Here is a 23,587-nt window from a genome sequence, read left to right as displayed (position 1 = left end):
TAGTGGAGCATCAGGAAGGCACCTGGGGGCAGAGTGTCTCTCAGGGTCCCTGTGAGAGCAGGGACCCGTGGTACCACGGAAACTGCACAGGCCTGTGTCCGTCCTGTGGTGGGAGAGGTTTGATATGTTAGGTTAAAAATAATTTTCATGTCAGGTGCTGGTAGCTCATGCCTGTAATCCTACCTGCTCATGAGGCTGAGATAAGAGGATCATGGTTTGAAGCCAGCCTGGCGGCAAACTCCATGAGACTCTTATCTTTAACCACTAAAAAGCTGTGGAGCTGTGGTTGAAGTGGTACAATGCTAGCTTTGAGCAAAAAGGCTCAGGGACTGGGCCTAGGTCCCGAGTTCAAGTCCTAGGACTAGCACAACACAAGTAAACAACAACGAAAGGATTTGCAGGGCCAGGCACACCTGTAGTTCCAGCTTCTTGGGAAGCCGAGATGCACGTATTGCTTGAGCTCATGAGTTAAAGGGTTAGCGTAGCCAATACAGCAAGACCCTGTGGGCTGGATTTACAGAGCAGTTTCTCACTCTCCTTAGGAAAACAAGTTTTCGGTCTGTGGAGTTTTCTGTCCAGCTTGTGTTTCTTGGCTGATTTGACTGGAAGTGCCCTGGGTTTCATTCAGCTGGCACATGGTGTTGTTCCCCTAGAGAGCAAGCACCTGACGGTGGTGGAGGCCTGCAGCCTGCTGTACACCCTGAGGCCTCACCCGGCGCTGGAGCCTGCCTTCCACCTGCTCCCTGAGAACCTCCTGGTGTCCGGTCTGCAACAGATCCCCGGCCTCCTGCCGCCGCATGGGGACATGGGTAAGACCACTGTGATTCTCCTTCTCTCCGCTGTGAGTCCCTTAGTTCTCGGTCAAATTTTGGAGAGCGCAGGCTCCTCCAGGCAGCCTGCGGGTGGCCAGGCCGGCCGTGTATCCTGTGTAGCAGTGGCATGGGCAGTGGCGTAATTGTGGGGGGAGGTACGGCCACAGTGGCATCTACTGCCCAGTCCCGGAATGCAGGAGTGTGTCCCAGCCTCACACACCTTTGTCTTTCCTGCAGAGATGCATTCATAAAACATCCTGCTCTTCGGTCGTCTCTAGATCTCATGCTGACTGTGCCATGATGTTGTGGCTTCATTAGTATCACCTTTTGTTGTAAAATGTATGTAGCAGGGCTGGGAATACGGCCTAGTGGTAGAGTGCTTGCCTCGTATACATGAAGCCCTGGGTTCGATTCCCCAGCACCACATATATAGAAAAATTTTTGGCCAGAAGTGGCGCTGTGGCTCAAGTGGCAGAGTGCTAGCCTTGAGCAAAAAGAAGCCAGGGCCAGTGCTTAGGCCCTGAGTCCAAGGCCCAGGACTGGAAAAAAAATGTAGCATAAAATTTAACAGTTTACCCATTTCAAAGTGGATCATTCTGTGGCATTAAGCACATTCATCTTGTTAGGCAGTGACCACCACTATCCATCTCCAGAAGTTTTCATCTTCTCAAGGTGAATCTGTATCCACTAAACCTTACTCCCTGTCCCCCTTCTCCCGCCCCCGGCCCTTAGCCTGCTGTCTCCTGAGTGAGACTGCAGTAGATCCCTTTAGATAAATGGGATCCTGAAGTGTGTTTCTTTTGCACTTAGCTTATCTCCCTTTGCAGAATGTCTTCAGGGCTCACCTGTGGTAGCAGGTGTCACGATTTCCTTCTCTCTTGAGGCTGGGTAATATCTCATTGGACATCTAGGGTGTATTCAGTCATCTGTTGATGCATGCTGGGTCACTCCATATTTTGTCCACTGCACGGAACTGGAGGTCATCATGTTAAGTGAAATAAGGTGGACTCAGGTAGATGAATGCCACATTTTCTCTCATGCAGGATCCAGATTTAGAACAGGTTTGCATAGAAGTAAACGGAGGACTATTATAGAGTAGGGGTTACTGGAAGGAAGTGGGGGACAATAGGTGATAGAATGAACATGAACCAAGTGTGTAATATGCGAGCATGAAACTCATATTGAAACCCATTATCTTGTATAATGAATAAAAAGTACAAGAAGCAGAGTTGAAGGCTGGGGATGTCATTAGTGGTAGAGCACTTGTCTAGAATGAGTAAGGCCCTGTATATCAATTCACATCAAGAAAACAACAAAAAAGAAGTTGAAAAATCATTATTCAGGTCAAGTTATAGAACATTTGCCTCATTATAAAGTGGTTTGTAGATAATTGTTGGTAAATAGAATTAATATTCATTTTAACTGTGTGTGTGTGTGTGTGTGTGCGTGTGTGTGTGTGTGTGTGTCTGTACTGAGGCTAAAACTCAGGGCCGGGGCACTGTCCTTGAGCAATGGCTAGCACTTGGCTCAAGGCTAGCATTCTTCCACTTGAGCCACAGCTCCATTTCTGGCTTTTTTGGTGCTTAATTGGAGATGAATGTCTTGGACTTTTTCTGCTTGGGCTGGCTTTGAGCTTCCATCTTCAGATCCCAGCTTCCTGAATCGCTAGGATTACAGATGTGACCCACCAGTGCTAGGCTTAACTTACTTTTTTTTTTATATGTAACTTTATATCAGAATAGTATTGGTGAAAACCAATGAGTGTTTTTGTGTCTAGGTATTTTCAGCATAAGGTGAGAAAAAAAAAAGCAGGCAAATGTTCTGAAAGTCCTTGAGTTTCTGCCAAGAACTAAGCATGGGAATGAAAGAGATTAAATGTGACTGTCTTTCATCATCACTTTCATAGTTTGATACAGTAAGTCTGCACATCACCTAACCAACTCCAAACTCAGTCACTAAAAAAACCCCTGCTGCTATGAAAGCTGATGTAGAGAGACTAGATTATTTCTGGAAGTTTATGTGACAGGCTAATGGCTTTTAGAAGTTGACTCTCCAGTGTGAAGTTGGGGGGAGTCCTGTGGGACATTTGGCATGCCCTCGGGCTCTGCGGGATGACCCTCGTAACCTGGGTGCTGTAGTTTGGGGGTCTGGAATGCCCATAGGCTAAGGGCTTGGTCACCAGCTTGAAGGTGATTCGTGAAGGTGGTTGAACCCTCAGGTGGAGACCGGTGACAGAAGCCACCTGCAGGTCCCGTGGGCTTTCGTGTTTCTTGTAGCCATGGGCTTGCAGCTGGCATTACTGGGATGGTGAGAGAGAAGTGCCTAGACACGTGCACACTGATCTCAGTGTCTCGTGTGAAAGCGGGCAGTGTGGGGCCGTGTCGAGAGGATCCAAGTACGATGCGTAGTACCGAGAATGAAGGGCAGAGTCTGCAGCCGTGGGGAACAGGAGCCCGTGGTTCCCAATGGGGAAGGGCTTCTCAACCAGATCCTGCCCTCCCCCACCCCCGGGAAGTCCTACAGAGGCTCCAGAGGGGACAGGACTCGGTTCTTGTGCAGCCAGCCCCACAGTGTTTCTGCTTGTTGGTGTCGCACGCACATGTGCCTTCCTGTGTGTTCCAAGTGGTCCAGGGCACATGTGTGCCGCGACCGGGCACAGCTTTTCCTCCCCTACTTGGTTTCTTCCAGGGGCTTGCTTCGGGAAATCTGTTCTTGGAGGAGGCTCACGTGGAGTTTGACTGCAGTGGGACGGGCATCGGCTGAAAGGAGACTGGTTCAGCCAGACCTGCAGCGTGCAGTGGTTCTGGTCTTCCTGTGCTGCCTTCTGGCCTGCAGGACTCATTGCCCAGGCACAGCCTGAGCTCTGTGTGTGTGTGTGTGTGTGTGTGTGTGTGTGTGTGTGTATCTGTGTGCACGTGCGCGCGCATGCACGCACACATGTATGTGTATGTGTAGGGTGATCTGCTCCTGCTCCCCCAGGGTGACTGTGAGTCTTCTCCCCGCTTCAGGTGACGCCCTGAGGAAGCCTCGGCTGCAGAAGCCGGTCACATTGCACTTGGACGCCATCTCCTTCACTCTGGCCCCCTCCCTGGAGAAGTTTGAGGGGGAGCTGCTGGAGCTGCTGATGAGTGACCACTTCCGGGAGGTATGGCAGAACAGTCCAGACAGAGAAGGCTCCTTCCCCCTTTTTTTCTGGTAGATGGGACCTTCTTTGTGTCTCTGAATTGTTACAATCAGCATGTCTTCCAGGACTGGTTTCCTCCTGTGCTGAGCCCTCCACAGATCTTCGAAAGTGGGGTGGGGGGCGGGGGGGGGCACATGATTGCAGGTGCTAATAGCCTGAGGCACCGATTTTCTGTGGAAGGATCATAAACCAGTCCTCCCCATTGTAAAATAAATGATTATCACCAGCTGGGTGCCAGTGGCTCACACCTGTAATCCTAGCGACTCAGGAGGCTGAGATCTGAGGATGGTGATTTGAAGCCAGCCTGGGCAGAAAAGTCTATGTGACTCTTGCCTCCAATAAATCACTCAGAAAAAGCTGGAAGTGGCGCTATGGCTCAAGTGGTAGAGTGCTAGTCTTGAGCATAAAGAGGCTCAGGCACAGCAACAGGCCCTGAGTTCAAGCCCCAGGAGGGTGGGTGGCTCATTTCAGAAAGTGGCTGCCGGTCTTGGTCCTGTCTCCTTTTAAGGCATCTCGGTTCTTTGCCATGGTGCATCACACTTGTGATTGAGACACTACCGTATGTTTGTCCCTTCTCCTGCTGAGGGGCTGACTTCTGGGTTGCACTTAGTTGGGGCCGTTATCTTCCTTTTGTGTGTGTATCTTAATTAGTATGATCTTGAGCAAGAAGTGAAATCCGTTTATGTGCAGGTAGCTGGCGGGTCAGCTGAGGACTGTCACTACCTCTCTGAGTCATAGCCTTTGCCTTGTCACATGAGGTCCCCCATTTCTGAGACTGTGAACTTGGCCAGTGATTTGCTGTGCTAAGGGGACCATAGCAGATTTAATGCACACAGAGGCTTAACAGTGTCTGTGTCCTTTTGGTTCCTCTTGATCCTCCTCCCCTGTGAGAGCAGACTTGTCCTATTGCTGGAGGGTGAGACCATGTGGGGCCCTGCTGTCCTGGCTGTGGCCTACCTAGCTCAGCCATCTTAGGCCAGGCGGATGGTCAGGTACTCCTGGGGGCGTGCGGGGAGTTTAAATCTTGCTCATGTGGCTTGACTTCTGGGGTGAGGTGGTGAGGGTGCGGAGCCTGCCTCCTTGCGGCTTTAGAGGCCGTGTATCTGTCTGCTCTGGGCCCTCAGGGGTGGAAGGCGTGGTGTTGTGGTCTACACCTTCCTCAGTTGGTGACTGTGGGTGGTTGGGCTGCTTCTGGACATTGCGGGAAGAAGGTGTTCGGGGAAGGGTCTTGGCCCAGAGAACACCTTACTCACTCTGGTCAAAGTGGTCTTTTAGGGACATAGGTCCAGCCCGCTTTCCTTCTTGTCTGAAACCTCTGTGGCCTCGAGCTTCTCACTGCCCTCGACAGACACAAGCAGCAGCGAAGGAGATGTGCGGTTCTCGGTCTTTCCTGCTCTCCTGACCTCACTCTGAGCAGCTCCCATGGCCACTTCACATCGTGGACACCTGCTGGGTCTGCCCGGGCCCTTGGCCCCATGGTTCACCCCTGGACTTTTGCCTACAGATCTTCATGTGACCTCTTTCAGGCGCCAGGTCCTGGTGCCCACCTGAGTGCCCCCCGGGAGCCCCTGGCCATCCCACGGGTTGTGTCACCTTCCTTCTCAACAGCCCTCTCCCACCACCCTCTGCTTCTCTGGGAGCACGTTGCTTTCCTCTCTGTTCAGGGCTGCGCTTGGCCTCTCTGGGGAGTATCTGTAGCACAGGGGTGGGGGCTGGTGTGGACACGTCATTCGATGTGCGTTGGTGTGTGGCCCGTGGGGGCTGCGACAGGTAGTTGTCATGAGAACGCATGATGGAATGTGTTGGTTCCCACTCTGGTTGTCTGGGGCTGGCAAGGGGTTAGTTACTTGTGTGTGTGGGGCATAGTGGGGCTTTTACTCTTCCCATTCTTGACAGTGTGGTCATACATGAACACAGATCACGGAAGAGGGTCGTATGACACGCTCTTGGTGGGCCCTGCTGTGTCCTTACTTTTCAGAGCAGGCTGGTTGTGTGACGTCAGGGATGTGTTAACAGTACCACTGTTAAGTTTTACATATTCCCATATAAAAAATTTTTATTATATGTTTTTTTACTGCCCTTGTATTTTTGTTCCTATCCACCTGGCAGGTACTCAGTTATCTCTGTAGTTTTATTTTCATTTTCTGAAGACTAATAGTCTGAATTTAGATCCATCCAGCTTGATTCATGGACAGTGTAGAACACTGGAAAATTCAGAGATCATTTTGCAAAGATCACATAATTTAGTAAACACTAATAACCTGGAGGGCTAGCCCTGATCGTTTGTTCGAGTCCCTGTTCAATTTCTGTTAAGATGAAACACTTTAATATCCAGGGATCACTTTGGGGCAGATTCCATTTTTATTGGTTTATGACTTATTGCCTGAGTGCACACCCTCCGCCCTGCTTCCTCCTGCTCTCAGGACAGAGCTGAGGCCTGGCAACTCTGCCTCTGGGCACCAGTTGGTCCTGCATCCCTGCTGGGAGGGAACGGGGCCTTGTTGGAGGAGGGGAGGGTCACCCGTCTAAGCTTGCTGCTTCCCGAGGAACGTCAACGGAGTCTTGGGAAGCTAGGGCTGCCCAGACATGCTGTAGAGAAGGGCATGCTGTGTCGGAGTTGCCGAACTTAACCTAGCAAGTGCCTCACAGCCAGCGGCCGCCATTGGGGTACACCCCCTCCTTTGCTTGGACGCACTTATACAAAGCGTCCCTTCTCCGGAAAGGTCTGTTGCTTCCGTTTTGATGTCCTCTGTCCTCTTGCTCACCCACCCAGGCGTCTCTGGTTACCCCACTTCCTGGCTGTACGAGGCTCACCCCATCTACCTGTTCCTCTTGCAGGGAGGTCCATTGGATGCTGGCTCCTTGGAGGTCCTGGAGCGTCGTCTGCATGTGGGCGTGCACAATGGCCTAGGCTTCCTGCAGAGGCCCCAGGTGGTGGTGCTGGTTCCTGAGATGGATGTGGTCTTGACGCGTTCGGCCAGCTTCAGCAAGAAAGTGGGCTCCTCTTCTAAGAGCAGGTATTTCCCCTGCCTCCCAAGAGCTGAGGGGGTGAGAGATGGGTGTGGAGAGCTGAGGGCCGGTCACGGGAGAACAGCTATCACGTGCCGGGCATCGGCTCAGCGAGCTGTGTTCCTCCTTGTCAGCTTCGTTTCCTCTTGCTCCACTATACCCATTAGGAGTAGATCTTCCAGTGGCCCTATTGAACAAAGCCCATTTTTGTACAGTGACACCTTTAGAGTTAGGGTTTTGGGTGCTTCCAGCTGAACGTGGCTATGTCCTGGCCTTCACTTCCCAAGTGCCACAGAGCTCCAGCTCAGAATCCCTGCTGCTCTGTTGAATCCAGTCTCCCTGCTTCTGTCCCAGATGCCACAGTGGGCCATCACACCTCCCCTCTCAGGGTGAGGCAGAGGCCGGGGGGGCTGTGCAGGGGCCAGTGTCTTGGTGACTGAGTTGTCCTGGCCCACCCTCCTGCAGGCTAGTTCTGGCAGTTTGGGAGGTGTTGACCTTGACTCTTAGAAAAAGAAAGCTCTGGCATGGGGAACTGCTTCTTGGAGCATTGGGCAGCAGTAGTCCTGCTGGGTCCCTGGGCCCCAGGCTGATCTTCTTGGCTGTCACTTATAGTGGAGTAGAGGTGACACAGACACAGGCCAAGAAGGGGGCCAGCACTCTTCCAAGCTCCTGATTGGTGTTTCTCCCAGCTCTGGAAACCAGGCTCTAGTTCTGAGAAGCCGCCTGCGACTCCCCGAGATGGTCAGTCACCCAGCGTTTGCCGTCATCTTCCAGCTGGAGTACGTGTTCCACAGCCCTTCCGGCGCGGATGGCAATGTGAGATCCCCGTGTGGGCTCTGGGGGGGGGGGGGCGCTGGTGCTGGGGCAGGCCTCGGGGGCATCGGCATGTGTGGGTAACAGTGCTGTGGGGTTCTAGCAAGCAAGCTTTGTTGTGGCCATTTCCCATTTTTGCGATAGTGCATTCTGTGGCAGCTGGCAATGGGCGCTCACTATGTTTAATGGGTCATAATAGCAATGATTCATAATATTGAATCAATTGTTTTTGAAAAATAAGGTTATTCCAGTATATTTTTCATGTGATATTAAGTGTAGTAAAGCTTGAATCTGTACAAGTAATAAATAGCTTTTTATAGCTTCTTATGATGTATAGCTACATCATAATTAAGAGAAAGAACCTTAGATTCATTTGGAAGAAATACGGTACAGAGGCATCATTAACATCACTGATGTGGTTTCTTAGATAATCCCAAGTCATGCAAGTCTTAGATTCAATTATCTGTTAAAAAGTCCAATATTGCCAGATGCTGGTGGCTCACACCTGTAATCCTAGCTAGTCAGAAAGCTGAGATCTGAGGATCACAGTTCAAAGCCAGCATAGGCAGGAAAGTCTGTGAGACTCTTTTCTGTAACTACCAAATAAGCCAGAAGTGGAGCTGTGGCTCAAGTTGGTAGAGCACTAGCCGCGAGCACAAAAGCTCAGGGCCAGCGTCCAGGCCCAGGGCTCAAGCCCCAGGACCAGCATGGAGGAAAAAAGGCCAATATCATGTTAATAAGTTATGTAAGAGAAGTTTGACAGTGTCTTTGGTGGGTCATGGCCTGCCCTTGTCACCAGCGGTTCTGTCTGTAGAACACAGACAGCGCGGGCATGTGGGGGCGGGGGGCCTCAGGAAGGGAGGCGGGGGCTTGAACTCCAGCCTCTGCAACAGTGCTCAGACCACGTGTGCATCTCCAGTGTGTGATTCACACTCTTGGGGGAGAAGATCCAGCCCAGGGAGGCAGCCATGTTAATGAAGTGCTGTCAGTTTTGCTTCACTTATTGCTGAGATTGCAGTCCACGTGCAGCCGTGCGGGGGACACACTGGATGGGTGGGACTGGGCCATCTCGGGCTGATGGTGGCTCAGCGGGTGATGGAGCATCAGAGCCGGGAGGTTGGTGGGAGAGCTGGGCGTGTGGGATGTGCTCTGTGTGACACCCAAGGCCTGGGGATGGCTTAGAGGGCAGGGGCTGCTGCTCAGGATTTGTAGTGTGCGGGTCCTGAAGGGAAACAGGTCCCTGGCACCTTTGTGGGGTCTCCATCACTCAAGCTGTGTTCCTTACTTTCCATAGCTTCTCAGGAACATGAGTAGGACTTGGTTTGAGTAGAAACCTGAAACGGAGGTGTCTTACTCTTTAATTGAAGTGCTGAGCCAGAGGCAGGTAACATTGAATCAGCCCTTCCCAGCTCAAGTTGTAGGTGTTGGAGAAGATGGCAGTGTCTACAGCGATGCTAGCCCAGCTGGGCACCTGCTCCTCCCTGGGGTCTGTCTGTGAGACATGGGGACCACCTGCCGCCGGCCTGCTGGGTAGGTTCAGGCCGAGGAGGGGTCCTCACAGCTCAGCACTGATTCCCTTGAGAGAACAGCATCTTCAACTGGGATGAGGCCTTTTCAGGTGTACTTATGCATCCCTTGCCTTCCTTTCCCAAAGGCTTTAGGTCCTAGAAGTGTCAGGTATAAACAGAAGCAGTGTGGAGCAGGCACGGGAGGCTGAGATCTGAGGATTACAGTTTGAAACCAGTCTGGGCAGGAAAATCAGTGCAACTCTAATCTTCAGTTAACTACCAAAAAAGCTAGAAGTGGAGTTGTGGCTCCAGTGGTAGAGCACTAGCCTCAAGCAAAAAGGCTCAAGGACAGTGCCAGGCCCTGAGTTTAAGCCCCAGGACCAGCATAAATTAAAAAAAAAAAAAGAAGCAGTTTAGGTAGTAAAATAAACCCTATGTAGCATCAGCAGTTGCTGACTTCCCAGATCATTTGCTCATCTCTCCCCTCTCCCCTCTCCCACAACCCCTTTTCCATTACTTGGAGGCAAGGTCTGAACATCATTTTGTTTTGTAAACATCTAGTATTTATATTTTTAAAGTGCCTTTTCTTAACGGAAAGTGGACTATCAACAAAGGTTGGGAGAAGCCTGTGATGGCTCGTGTCTCCGAAACGCCTCAGCATTCGTTGGCAGCTCCAGCCAGCCTCCACTCCACTTCCTTTTACCCGAGTGGCCCACTAGGTGTCTCCAAAGATGGAGCTCAGGGCCTCACTGCCAATACTAGAGTCCCCCTTCAAACGGAAGTTTCCTCATCATGGAACACTCAGCCTGCCTCTAGCCGTCTGCTCCTCCAGTCGTTTGTCAGAGATGGACAGAGTAAGGTTCTGCTCTTCTCTGGAGACCAGTTCCTGTGTAGTCACAGTGGGTGGGTCACATGCTTTCTCTCCTTACTCCTAATGCTTGGAGGGCAAAATGTACCTGGTTTTGGTTTCTGGCGATTTTTAACTTGGCACCCATGCTTCAGGCCAGGAGCTAGGAGCTACATGTACCCCAAGGCCTGTGCCGATTCTGCATCTGCAGATTGATCTGGACAAGTGGGAGACCATCTGAGTGAATGTGTTGGGCTCTGCGTAGTTTGTCATCATTAAAAACAAATTTGTACCTGGCGTCAGTGGCTCCTGTTTATAATTCTCCCTTCTCAGGAGGTTAAGATTTGAGAATCACAGTTCAGAGCCAGCCTGAGCCAACAAAATCTCCATACTTTATCTCCAGCTACCTAGCAAAAAAGCTAGAAGTGGATGTGTGGGTCAAGTGGTAGAGTACCTGCACACACACACACACACACACACACACACACACACACACACACAGTAGAGTACCACCACACATATGCACACCAATGTGCACACACATGCATACAACACACAAATGGTAGAGTACCTGCACACACACACACATTCATGCACGCATGCACACACACAGGCACACATGCACGCACCCTGTGGTTGAATATTGCATTTTTTACTAGCTGGGGTATGTGTGAAGAGGCCAAGTGTTCCCTGACAGAATGCTTCTTTTTGGAGTTCTGGGCACACTGTGCCGTGTCAGATCCCTGCTGAACAGTGTAGTACCCCCTGGCTCTTGTGACAAGAAGGCGATGAGGGCACCCCACGATGGCCCAGCTTGTTGGCTGCTGCTGGAGGGAGTCTTGATAACTTTTTACTCAGCCTCTCCTAAAACTTCCATCCTCTGGATCATCCCTCTTGAGTAGCTGAGATTACAGGTATAAGCCACTGCATCTGGCCTCTGACTGATTTTTTTGGGGGTTATGGGACTTGAACTCAGGGCCTGAGCTCCTTTTTCACCCAAGGCTATTGCTCTACCACTTTGAGCCATGGTGCTACTTCCCATTTTCTGGTGTCAATTGAAGATAAAGAGTCCTACAGATGGCTTTGGGCTTTGAACCCCAATCTTCAGACGTCAGCCTCCTGAGTAGCTAAGGATTACATGCGTGAGCCACCCACGCCTGACTGGTGACTGACATTTGAAGGGAGGTTTTCTTTGTCTCATCATTTCATTCTGCTCTGTTCCCAGCCTTTAATCTGCCAAGTCTCCATTGTGGTTTGATTTTGACCCAGTGGTTAGGGCACTGCCTCTCATTGCAGATGGCCCTGTAGCTGCCAGGTTGTGAGCCCAGCAAGCCTGCTTTGCCCGACTGCTCCCCATGGTGCTCACTCAGTGTTGATTCTTAGGGCAGCAAGGGGATGGCTTATGCCCTGGCCCAAATGATGTTTTGGAAGATGGCAGGGCTGGGAATATGGCCTAGTGGCAAGAGTGCTTGCCTCGTATACATGAAGCCCTGGGTTTGATTCCCTAGTACCCCATATACAGAAAACAGCCAGAAGTGGTGCTGTGGCTCAAGTGGCAGAGTGCTAGCCTTAAGCCAAAAGAGCCAGGGACAGTGCTCAGGCACTGAGTTCAAGCCCCAGGACTGGCAAAAAAAAAAGAAGAAGATGGCAGCCTTGCTTTTATGGTTGTGGTTTCCTTCTATTCTGTTGCCTTTCTTAGCTTTGCTTGAATGTGGAGATGATGTTTTGCCTTCTTGTTTCTTTTAGAGGGAAGATTTGTAGCTAGTAGACTTTGTCTCAGTAGAGATGCTTCTGGAATTGATCGATCTCTGTACTCAAAAGCTCGTTTCGTCTTCTCCTTGGGAACAGGCTAAAGGTTTCTTGCCATCAGTCGATTCTAGCACTTCAGATACTCCAGGGACCGACCTGGAGGAGTTGGGAGACTCCAGCACTCGTTGGTGATTGTTCAGGAGAAAGCCTTTGCATTCAGCAGCAGCCTCCCTTCGCCCCTCCAGTGTGTTGTTTATAAGTCCTGCTCCTGCACAGCCAGCGTGCCTCCTCCTCTGGTACCTTCTGTCATGTAGTTGAGAAAGCCAAGGACTCCCGTTCCCGTACCTGGGAACAGGTCACAGGGCTTGGTCACCTGCTTGATGGCCCTGCCCTTTGTGCAGCGAGTACGCTGTGTATTAGGGGTGTGAATTGAGACTGTTTTGGTTCCTAGGGAAGGGTGAGGTCTTAGATAATTCAGGGGCTCAGACTACACACACACACACACACACACACACATACACACACACACACACACACCTATGCACATATAATATTTCCCACCTGTGACCTGCATGAAGCTACATGTACCTCATGTGAGTTTTGGTTTGTGTGCATACCTGTACACCATCATTATCTGGAGGCAGCTGCTCCAGTACGCTAGAAGTCTCAACTCCTCCCCAGTTCCTGTTCTCTCTAGCAGTCGCAGGTTTGAGGTCTCTCAGTACCTTATCAGCTTCCCGTGGTTGCTATGACAAATGGCCACAGACTTGGTGGCTCAAAACAGCAGCAGCTAGTTCTCTTACAGTTCTGATGCCCCAAGCTTCAAGTTATTGGGCTAAGATCAGGGTGACAGCAGGGTCAAGCTTCCAGCAAAGGTTGCGGGGAGAAGCCTTCCTTCTTCTTCCAGCTTCTGGCGGCTGCTGGCATTCCTTGGCTTATGGCCATATCCCTTTGGTCTTCAAGGTCAACACCTTCAAGTCACCTTCTGTCACCACATTGTCTTCTTTGTCCTGATTCTCCCTCTGTCTCTCATAGGACACTCGAGATGGCATTTTTTGTCTGGGTGATCAGGGCAGTGTTTCCTTTTCAAGTTGCCTACTCACATCTGTGAAGATCCTTTTACCTTTTAAAGAAGTATTACTAGGTTCCAGGACTTTGGCCCAGGTATTGTTGGGTCTGTTATTGAGATTATAAGCACAAGCTGGTTTCACTTGCTTCTGACTTTGATCTAGAAGGAGTAGCGTGGACTGCTCCCACATGCTGCCTGGTGGTCTGGGTATTCACCCACACCTGCGCCATTCTTGTGTTTTCGCTGATGACTTTCCTGTCATAGGAATTTGTCTCTTCATGCTCAAGGTTACGGATAAGGTTGCTGTAGACCTTAGGCCCGTCTCTATGGGAATGTGCTTGTGCTTGGTGGACATGCAGGCCCGTCTCTATGGGACGGTGCTTGTGCTTGGTGGATGCCACCGAGCACAGCTGGGTGGGATGGCTTAAGGATGGGCTATTGTTAAGGAGTGTCGTGAGCAGGTGCAGTGCTTTGGGAGTCACAGCTGCTGGTCTGGGCTTTTTTGTGTGCTTCTCTTTTCGAAAAAACTATTTATTGATGTATCAATTTGTTCATCTTTATGGGTGCATTATGGTAAATTCAATACATGCATTAATAAGATGTTCATTAATCAAATCAAAGTAATTACCTCTTCAGCTATGAATTATTTTATGTTGCAATTTCATATTTCTCTTTTGTAGTCATTTTGGAATATAGATCATTTGCCGAGTAGTTACCCACCTATACCCAGGAGACCAGGTGTGAGTCTCCTCTGTGCTGGGGTTCCCTCCCCGCCCGCCCCCCCCCTCCCCGGTGCAGGTGGCTGGTTATCCATTTCCTTCTTTCTCCAGGTTGACATCCATGCCAAACCTTGGTTCAGTCCAACTTTACTACCAGCCACTGTGCGCGTGTGCACGTGTGCATGTGCGTGCACTTGCGCACGTACACACACCAGCCAGTAATGGGGCTTGAACTCAGGGGTCTGGGTGCTATCCCTGGGCTTTTTTGTTTTTTTCAAGGCTTATGCTCTTACCACTTGAGCTTGAGCCACTCCTGGCTTTTGGGGGGCAGTTAAAGAGTCTCCTAGACTTTCCTGTCTGAGCTGGCTTCCAGTCTCAATCCTCAGATCTCAGCCTCCTGAGTAGCTGGGATTATAGGTGTGAGCCAGCAGTGCTTGGCTTGCCATCCACTCTTGTATGTAGGCAGTTTTGTACTTCATTGTTTCTAGTTTGCATTTCCTTGAGTACCTTTGGTGTTTGTTTCTCATCCATGTGATTTTCAATTTTCACTGTTCATAATCTTCCTTTGTCAACTGGCCATTCCATTGTTTTGTCCATTTTAGTATGGCTTGTTTGTCTTTCTGGTATTGAGTAGGAAGGAAGTTCTTTTACATAGGGACAAAAGCCTTTGTCAGATGCATTCATTGTGAATATTTTTCGTAGCCTGCAGCTTACCCTATGCTTTTAATGATGTACTTGTCAAAAGGAATGTCGTAGTAGGGCTTTGCTTTCTTTTGTTTAATCCCTTTATTTGGACATGATGTCGAGCTATAGATGATTTGCAGAAACACAAAGGGCTCTGGTCTATTTGCACAGGTTCTCTTCTTGTTACCCTTGCACTTGCTCTTATGGCTCCCTCCCTCCCTCCGTGCGCATGCACACACGCGTGCATGCACACACGCGCCCACTGCACATGCTGCTCTGATGCAGAGACACAGGAGGGCACACGACCCTTGACCCCAGACTTCAGGGAGAACCCCCTCCCTCCACGCCCATCTCCTGTTCTGCTTGCCCCAGGCCCCTTAGGGTCGTGTGCAGTGTAGAATTCCTGTGTCTCTTTGGTCTCCTCGGTATTTGTCTTTCATGAATTTTTAAGTTAATTTAAATTTTTAATTTTGTGCCAGTACTAGGGCTTGAACTCAGGGCCTGAGGGCTGTCCCTTAGCTTTTGTTTTGCTCAAGGCTGGCACTCTTCCACTTGAGAAACAGCTTCACTTCCAGCTTATTACTCATTAATTGGGGAGAAGAATCTCACAGACTTTCTTGCCTAGGCTGACTTTGAACCGTGATCCTCAGTTCTTAGCCTACTGAGTAGCTAGGATTACAGGCATGAGGTCCTTGGTACTTGACAAGTTTATTTTTTGATAATGGAGTTGTCTTATTTCTAAGAGGCTTAAGGAGAATGTGCTTTATTTGGGATTCTTAGGCATTTCCTCATGGTTAGATCTTGGCTTCTGTGTGAGTGGAGCGGCCCTTTCCAGGGTCTCACGTCAGAGGCCTACGAGTCCCAGCCCACGTTGTTGATTTTGGCCCCTGATTCGGTATGGTGTGATGTCTCCACTGTTTTTTTTGGGGGGGCTCCTTTCTTGGGGCAGGTGGATGTTTTGTAGCCCAAGCTAGTGATTCTCCTGTCTATACTTCCTCAATGCTGGGATTACAGGTGTGCACACCACACTGGCCCATGCATATGTCTATTCCTACGAGGCAGTAGGCTTCTCTCCATGCCTCGCTCAGGAGCCTCCAGTCCTAGGGTTCCCTGCACACTCCTGGGGGGCTCCGAGCCTTCCTCATGGTGCTGGGAGTGGAGATCTGAGAGTCCCTGCTTTTAGAATTGCTGTCCCTGATCACCTTGGAGCTTGGCCAGATGGAGTTCCTGCAGGCTGCTCTCAGGTCCACGTGACCATCTCCACTGTCCTTGGTGCTGAGCATTGCACTTTCGGAGTGACAAGGTGCTCGCCTAGGCTCACCCGTGTCTCTCTGTGCCAGCCTTGGCAACGGATATTCTATGAGGAGCTGCAATTTCCCATAATTGTGTGTGTGTGTGTATGTGTGTGTGTGTGTGTGTGTGTATGTATGTGCGTGTGTGCTGGGCACTGAGCTTTTTGCGAAAGGCTGTTTTACCACTTGAGCCACAGCTCTACTTCTGTCTTTTTTGGTGTTTAATTGGAGGTAAGAGTCTCATAGACTTTTTCTGCCCAGGCTGGCTTTGAACCATGATCCTCAGAGCTCAGCCTCCTGAGTAGCTAGGATTACAAGCATGAACTGCTAGCGCCCAGCTTGTACTCTGCCTTTTAAAAAATGATCTTTATTTTTATAATGCCACTAGATTTACAGAAAGATGATGCTGCTAGTAAGAGAGCTCCCATCTGTCCCATACCTCTGGCCTTGTTAGTCGTCAACGTTCATCCCAACCAGTGAGCCGGCACTGCCGTCTGTCTATGGTGACAGTGGGACACATTTGCTCAGTCAGAACCGCATCGTCCGTGCTCCTGCAGGACACAGGCTGGCTTGGAGGAGGCGGCTTGGAGTCAGCCCTGTGCCTCAGGGTGTGGTGAAGTTATTCACATGGACCATGCTGGCCCCTCTGCTCGTTTGCATTCAGTTTCACTGTTCCCACCACAGCCTTTCACTCTTGGTTTTTGAATATATACGACGTTAACATGCTGTGAAAAACTTTGAAGGTTAGATTTGTACAAAAGGTTATCTTGGAGAGAGTGGGTTCTCACAGTCCTTCTGTCCTGCTGTTCCCACCCCTCGGGGACAACCAGGTCATCTTCTTCCTGCTCATCGTCCCTGGGCACAGCCAGATGTGTGTGTGTTTCGTGGTGTTCCCCTATGCTGTGCTGGGTGACTGTTTACGTGCGTGTGTCTGTGCTCCCTCAACTGTTCGCGTGTGTCACGGGGACCCCTCCCTCCTTTCTCCACCGTTATCCTTCGTGGAGGTGTACAGGGAGCTGGCTGGCCAGAGGGGAAGCGTGGGCTGTGTCGTGGAAACAGAGTTTGCCCTCTGTGGGGCTGGTTCGTGCTTCCCTCTGTGGGCAAAGGCCTCACCAGCCTCAGCCTGCCATTCGTATGTGTTGTCAAGAGTTTGAATTCTGTTCACGTGGTGAGAAATAGAGTAATAGTTTGTGTTTCTCAGATTGAGTGACAGTGAGCCTGTCTTCGTGTATCGTGAGTTGTCTGTTTATTTCTTTTGTCTCTTTTTCTATGTTCTTGTACTTTCTATCGAAATACATTTTTCTCTTTTTCCTGCAGTACTGGGGCTTGTACCTAGTGTGTTTGCTGGGCAGGTGGTCCACCATTCACGCTACCTCACCAGCCTTAAAACATGCTTTCTTTCAGTACTGGCACTTGGGCTTGAGCTCAGGGTCTGGGTCCTACACTGTCCCTTCGCTATTTTGCTGAAGGCTGTACCACTCGAGTCACAACTCCATTTCTGGCTTTTTGCTGGTTAATGGAGATGAGTCACACCGCCGTAGGGGGCTGTGCGAGTTTACTGGGGCTGTTCTGCGAAGTCCCACATGGCCTGCGGGCTCAGGGCAGCATGGTGTCCTGTCATGTCTCCAGAAGCTGCTGATCTAGTCACTCCCACTGGGCCCGTCCAGGTGCGGCGGGTCACGTGCCCCCACAAGGCTCTGTGGGACCCGTCCTTTGTCGGACTGCACCAAGCCTCCTCTCTGTCTGCCTCCTCCAGTCTCCTTCCTCTCCTGCTCTCGCTAGGATGCCTGCAGTTGGCTCAGAGCCGACCTGGGCACTCGGGATGGTCTCACCTGGCGATGCTTGGTGGTATTGAGGTAGACTAGTTTCACATGAAAGTCACAGTCGGCTTCCGGGGAGTAGGTGGAGTAGCCAGCACTTGCTCCTCCACTGAGCCCTGGGTTGTAGCTTCCCAAAGGTCTTTTCCATGATGAGACCTGGCTTACAACCCAAGTCTTTTGTATCTTGTTCATTAGGGCTGAAGTCTAAAAGGGAGGTGGACTCCGGTGGCTCATGCCTGTAATCTTAGCTTCTCAGGAGGCTGAGGTTTGTTTTGTTTGCCAGTCCTGGGGTTTGAACTCAGGGCCTGAGCACTGTCCCTGGCTTCTTTTTGCTCAAGGCTAGCACTCTACCACTTGAGACACAGCGCTACTTCTGGCCTTTTCTTTTTTTTTTTTTTTTTGCCAGTCCTAGGCCTTGGACTCAGGGCCTGAGCACTGTCCCTGGCTTCTTCCCGCTCAAGGCTAGCACTCTGCCACTTGAGCCACAGCGCCGCTTCTGGCCGTTTTCTGTATATGTGGTGCTGGGGAATCGAACCTAGGGCCTCGTGTATCCGAGGCAGGCACTCTTGCCGCTAGGCTATATCCCCAGCCCTGGCCTTTTCTATATATGTGGTGCTGAGGATTTGAACCCAGGGCTTCATGTATACGAGGCAAGCACTCTTGCCACTAGGCCATATCCCCAGCCCCACAGGAGGCTGAGGTTTGAAGGTCACAGTTTTGAAGTCAGATTGGGCAGGAAAAGTTTGTGAGGCTCTTATCTCCAGTTGACCACTAAGAAGAAAGGCTGGAAGCAGAGCTGTGGTTCAAGTGGTAGAGCTCTGGCCTTGAGCAAAAAAGCTGGGAGATAGCACTCAGATCCCGAACTCGAGCCTGTGTATGTGCACACATGTGTGTGCATGCGCACGTACCCACACACAAGCTGAGCGGTGGTAACTTGGACTTTTTTCCTTTTAGTTTACATAAATTCAAATCCCTGGTTAGGGTAAAGAATGAAAAACAGTTTTATTTATTTAAGGTACAGTTTTATTATGTTGCCTACGGTAGCCTTGAACTTGTGGCTCTAATCATCCCGTTTTTTTTTTTTTTTGTCTTCAGTAGGTAGAACTACAGGATGTACAACTTCATCCAGCTAGCTGGTCCAGTTGTAACCTCCAGAATTGGCCAACAGTAGGAGCCCACTGAGCAATTCTTGTTCTTGCTCTGCTCACTTGCTTGGGTGCCCTTGGCCGGTCCTTAGAGCTCGGGGCTGAGGGGAGGGGCCTCTGTGGGCTGGTTATGGGAGAGAGAGGTGAGTAGCTGGCAGGTGATGGCCACCAGGTCCGACCTACCCCACTGGGGTCTTGGGTGATGGTCAGTAGCTCACAAGTCATCTTTTCATTAAGGCTGTTTGGACAAAAGCCAGGAAAAATGGGCATTTTTATCTAACAGAATTTATATTTATAGAACAGATTCATATTTATTGAGAACCAAAAACCCAGAAAAGAATAGGAAAATTGGGAAATTAGATATCGGAATCATCTCATTGAAAAAAAATGAAGCCACAAGGCATTGCACAGATAGTCTTAGCACTCGGACTCGGGTTTTATTTCTGTCATGAGTGCCTATGCGTTGGAGGAGGCAACTGTTCACAGAGTGGCCCAGACATTCTTGATCTCCGAGGAGGGTTCAGAGCTAGATTTCCTACTCCATTTGTGGTAATTGCATTTTACGAGGCAGTGAATTCATGACTTCCCACCAATGCCCTGCCTTTGCCCAGCACCCCTGTCATCTTCCAGCTAGCAGTGGCACAGGGTGGAGGCAGATGCTGGGTTTTTTTTGGATCGATGCTTCAGTTTCTTTAGTCTCTCTGCTGGGGCTCCTGGAGTGTAGGTTTTTATTTATTGAATGACTCTGACCCGGGGCTGGGAATATGGCCTAGTGGAAAGAGTGCTTCACTCGTATACATGAAGCCCTGGGTTCGATTCCCCAGCACCACATATATAGAAAACGGCCAGAAGTGCCACTGTGGCTCAAGTGGCAGAGCGCTAGCCTTGAGCAAAAAGAAGCCAGGGACAGTGCTCAGGCCCTGAGTCCAAGGCCCAGGACTGGCAACAAAAAGCAAAACAAATAAATGAATGACTCTGACCCACCCTGGGGCAGAGGGACTAGTTGTTAGGATCCTAACACACCATCTGAAGTCTGGCCACGGAGGGGTCAGCCTCACCCTGCTGTGGTTCAATGATAGGGAGGAGAGACGCCTATTCTGCAGCTGTGTGTCCATGAAAGTCTGGATGGAGACCTAGCAGGATAGTTGGAACAGATAGAGGAACATTTTCAAAGTCACCGTCTTGGATAAAACCAGGATTGCTTCTTTCCTTGAGTTCCCATTGGCTGGCACACAACTACAGTTAGCCCAGGAGAGTGCCTGCATCAGATCCCAGCCTTCTGGAGGCCAGGTGTGCGTGTGTGCATTCGCCCTGGGGCACAAGTCTGTGGGCAGTGACGGCAGCATGGCCGCCTCGTCCCCAGTCAGATGAGCAAGGTACGTGTGGCCGCTGGCCACTTGGAGCCTTGTTGCCTTGGAACTCCTTGTATCTGCTGGCAGTGCTGTCTGTGTAGTGCGTCCTTGCCTTGTGGATGACTGCTGGCCTAGGCAGGCATGGCTTTCGTTCTCCACCAGGTGAGGGAGACCTGTCTTTCGGGTTGTCCCCTCCCTCTGACCACATCACAGTGAGAACTAGTCAGAGGCCTTGACTCCCACCCAGGGGCGGGGAGCCAGCCACCTTGTCCCTGGTTCCTTACCTCTGGGACCACAGCTATCAGCTGCCCACGAATACAGCGTTGGGAGGTAGCAACAGTGCTCAGGCTCTGTTTACCGCCAACTGCCACACCGAGGTTTCTTCTGCACAAGAGACACTGGAGGCTCAAAGTCCTGGGGCAGAAGCAGACTGGGCCCGCTCCTTCCTGGGGCACTTGTAGGCCATGAGCTCTGGGCCATTTCTGTAGGGTTCACCTTGTCCCAGTCCGGCCCAGTCTTTTCGGAACACACAGACCTGTGATGTTTCTGTCTTCCTCTTGTAAAATGTGGTAGGGATTCTGAACAGTGACTACACACCCCGCAAGGTGGTGGATCACAGGCTCACTGCCCAGCCCGTGTGGCATTTCAGTGCTCTACAAAGACCTAGAGCTCAGCTGCGGGGCTTGAATTGCTGGGCCTGGGCGCAGGTGTTGTCCCTGAGCTCTTCAGTTCAAGACTAGCGCTCTACCACTTGAGCCACAGTACCACTTCTGGTTTTCCCATGGTTAATTGGAGATAAGAGTCTCATGGACTTTTCTTCCTGGGCTGGCTTTAAACAAGATCCTCAGATCTCAGCCTCCTGAGAAGCTAGGATTATAGCACGAGCCACTGGCGCCTGCTTGTATATTCTTACTTGGTAAGAAAATAAAATGGATAAAAGTGGCAACTTTCAAATACTTTGCCGAGTCAAGCCCTGGAGCCCTGCTTGGCAAATGACTCTTGAGGGTGGCTGCTAACCAAGACTTTCCCCGGCTCCTACTCCTCCCACCTGGCCAGTGACGGGAGGGGAGGAAGGAGGAGGACATCACATTTGATTTGATAACTTCCCGTTTCAGACAAAGCCACATACACAAAATGTATCCCTGTAGGTTGAAATGCTCCTGAAGCTGAAACCCACCCATGTTCTTCATTGTTCTAGAAGGTCATTATTACTAACACAAAGTGCTGGTCTTGGCCTTTTCCTGATGCATTTGGGGAGAAGTTGGCACCGTACAGCGAGTTTGCAGACCTGCAGGATGATGTGTGAGGGAGCAGGGCCGCGGTTGAAACAGGCCTGACCTTGAAGGGCCAAGCTGCTGCCGTCCTGAGCCAGGAAAGGAGACTGGTGTAGAAGAAGAGGGGCTGTTTGTCCTGGGAGCACCATATCCTGCCCCTGCCCCTCTTTCTTCTTCTGCACAATGGAACCCTGGCCACACGGAGTCCTAGTCCAGTTTTGTGCGTGAACCGTGGCCGAGTGGTTTGTGGTACTTCATCCATGGCTTGCTTTGTTTCAGTTCCAGGGCGCGTCAGCCACCTCTTTGTCCAGCTTGGCGTGCATGCACATGGTTCGCTGGGCCGTCTGGAACCCTGTGCTGGAAGGCGGCTCAGGCAGGGTGACCCTGCCTCTTCAGGGAGGGATCCGGCCCAACCCTTCGCACTCCCTGGTCTACCAGGTGCCCGCAGCCAGCCTGGGCTCGGAAGAGGTAAGTCCTCAGACCTTCCTTGGGTGCTAGAGCAAGCTCACCAAGTCTCAGGACCAGAACTTGACAGGTCGTCGGAGGGCAGGCTGTTCCATCCAGGGACACATCCTGAAAGTGGTGACTGAGAAGTGGGGCACGGTCGTGCCACCATGGGTCTCACCAGGTCCTTGCTTACCTCTCTACCCTTGGGTCCCTGGCTGGTTGTGCTGTGTATACTGCTTTGTTCACACTTCTCCTCACCCCCTGGACCTCAGTGTTCTCAGCTGGGTATGGAGTAGCAGGCCATAGGAGAGAGTCTCCGGTTTAAAACAAAATACCAAAGAATTAAAACAACAACAAAAACAAAACAAACCCAGGTACCCATAGCTCACACCTGTAATCCTGGCTACTCAGAACACAGATCTGAGAATTGAGCTTTGAAGCCACCCTGGGAAGACAGAACTGTAAGACTTCCATCTTCAATTAATCAGCAAAAAGCCGGAAGTGGAGGTATGGCTCAAGTGGTAGAGCGCCAGCCTTGAGTGAGACCTTGAGGCCCCGGGTTCAAGCCGCAGTACAAGCACCCCCCCCAACCAGCCCCCTCCTTTCCAAGAAAACAACATGGAACCCAAGCCTAAGATCCTGAAATGAAATGCAATGCCTTGTGAGCTCAGGTCCAGAGAACAAGCAGAAGTGGGCGGGGCGGGTGAGGTGTGTGGGCCCCGCCCCGGCTGCCCTGCTCTCGGGCGCTCATGGAGAATCGTCCTCCGTGACCAGAAGGGCTGTGGGGTGTCTGCACTGGCCCTCTAAGGTGCACGGCTCCTCCACCCAGCCCCCAAAATAGGGCTGTTTCAGCAGTGCACGTGGGGGGGACTTTAGCGCTCAGCTCTCATTTTTCTCAGGAAGGGGACTGTACCTGCTATTTCAGTGTGTTATGTCTGTGCTGACTCTAGTGACAGGTATTATTTTCAGTGTTGTTATTTACGATTTGGATAATGCTTTGGGAACAGCTGATTGCGCAGCTTTTCTTATTATAAGGAATGGCTCTCACTATGGGACCATATTATATTGCATTCCCATATGGTCTAGTTTGAGACCTTGTTATAGGATTGCCAGAACTCTTGTGCCCTCCCTTCCCACTGTGTGTGTGTGTGTGTGTGTGTGTGTGTGTGTGTGTGTAGACATTTTGGTTTGTCATGTTCTCTCTCTCTCTCTCTCTCTCTCTCTCTCTCTCTCTCTCTCTCTCTCTCTCTCCAAAAATGCTAACTAAGGATCTCTGGTCTATTTTATGCCCCTGCCTCTCTTCCCATTGCTTGGTGTTAGTTTCAGGTTTACTCTTGGGTAGGCTGCAGCAGGGAGGGGCTGGTCTGAAAATGGAAGTGGAGCTCTAGGGAGGTAGATAGTACTTACGAGGGAGAGCACTGCAGGACGAGTTCAGGGAGCAGCCTGGAAAGCTATTCATCTCTGTGTGGCTCTGGCCCTACACAGTGTGCCAGGGGCTTGAGAGCTGAGCTGTGGGGCGAGGTGGTCTCTGCCAGAGCCAGGGCTGCCTGCTTTGGGGAGCTCCAGGGGTGATAGGAAGGCACTGTACAGGCTTTGGGAATGGCCCTGATGTGGCTGTTGGACACTGGCCTGAACCCAGCAGGGTTGATTCTGCTAAACAGAGCCCTGACCTTCTTTCCTCGTGGGAACTGAACCAGCCTGTGTCTCATGCATAATATTCGGCACCAGCCTGTGTCTCATGCATAATATTCGGCATGACCATCATACAGTCTAAAATTAATTGGCACACCAAGGGCCCAGAAAATCTCCACTTGTGCAGAAAAGACTTGTAACAGACACCAACACTGAAATGACACAAATGTT

General features: G+C 50.8%; 1 protein-coding gene across 3 annotated transcripts in view; it reads left to right on the top strand.

Annotated features, from left to right (window-relative positions):
• Nucleotides 1-23,587, top strand: part of Nphp4 (nephrocystin 4) — a 95,036-nt gene that overhangs the window by 24,780 nt on the left and 46,669 nt on the right. For 2 of the 3 annotated variants that reach the window (XM_048350133.1, XM_048350134.1), the window contains 5 exons: nucleotides 654-809; nucleotides 3,821-3,957; nucleotides 6,835-7,013; nucleotides 7,695-7,821; nucleotides 21,557-21,745. In XM_048350133.1, coding sequence (XP_048206090.1) covers nucleotides 654-809; nucleotides 3,821-3,957; nucleotides 6,835-7,013; nucleotides 7,695-7,821; nucleotides 21,557-21,745 — 788 coding nt within the window. The remainder of the gene's footprint in view (nucleotides 1-653; nucleotides 810-3,820; nucleotides 3,958-6,834; nucleotides 7,014-7,694; nucleotides 7,822-21,556; nucleotides 21,746-23,587) is intronic. The other variant, XM_048350135.1, reaches the window with a different exon arrangement.

This window comes from Perognathus longimembris, chromosome 7 (assembly GCF_023159225.1).
Source record: "Perognathus longimembris pacificus isolate PPM17 chromosome 7, ASM2315922v1, whole genome shotgun sequence".
Taxonomy (NCBI): Eukaryota; Metazoa; Chordata; class Mammalia; order Rodentia; family Heteromyidae; genus Perognathus; species Perognathus longimembris.
Note: the sequence above shows the minus strand (reverse complement) of the source record. Positions and strands in the feature narration are given on the sequence as shown.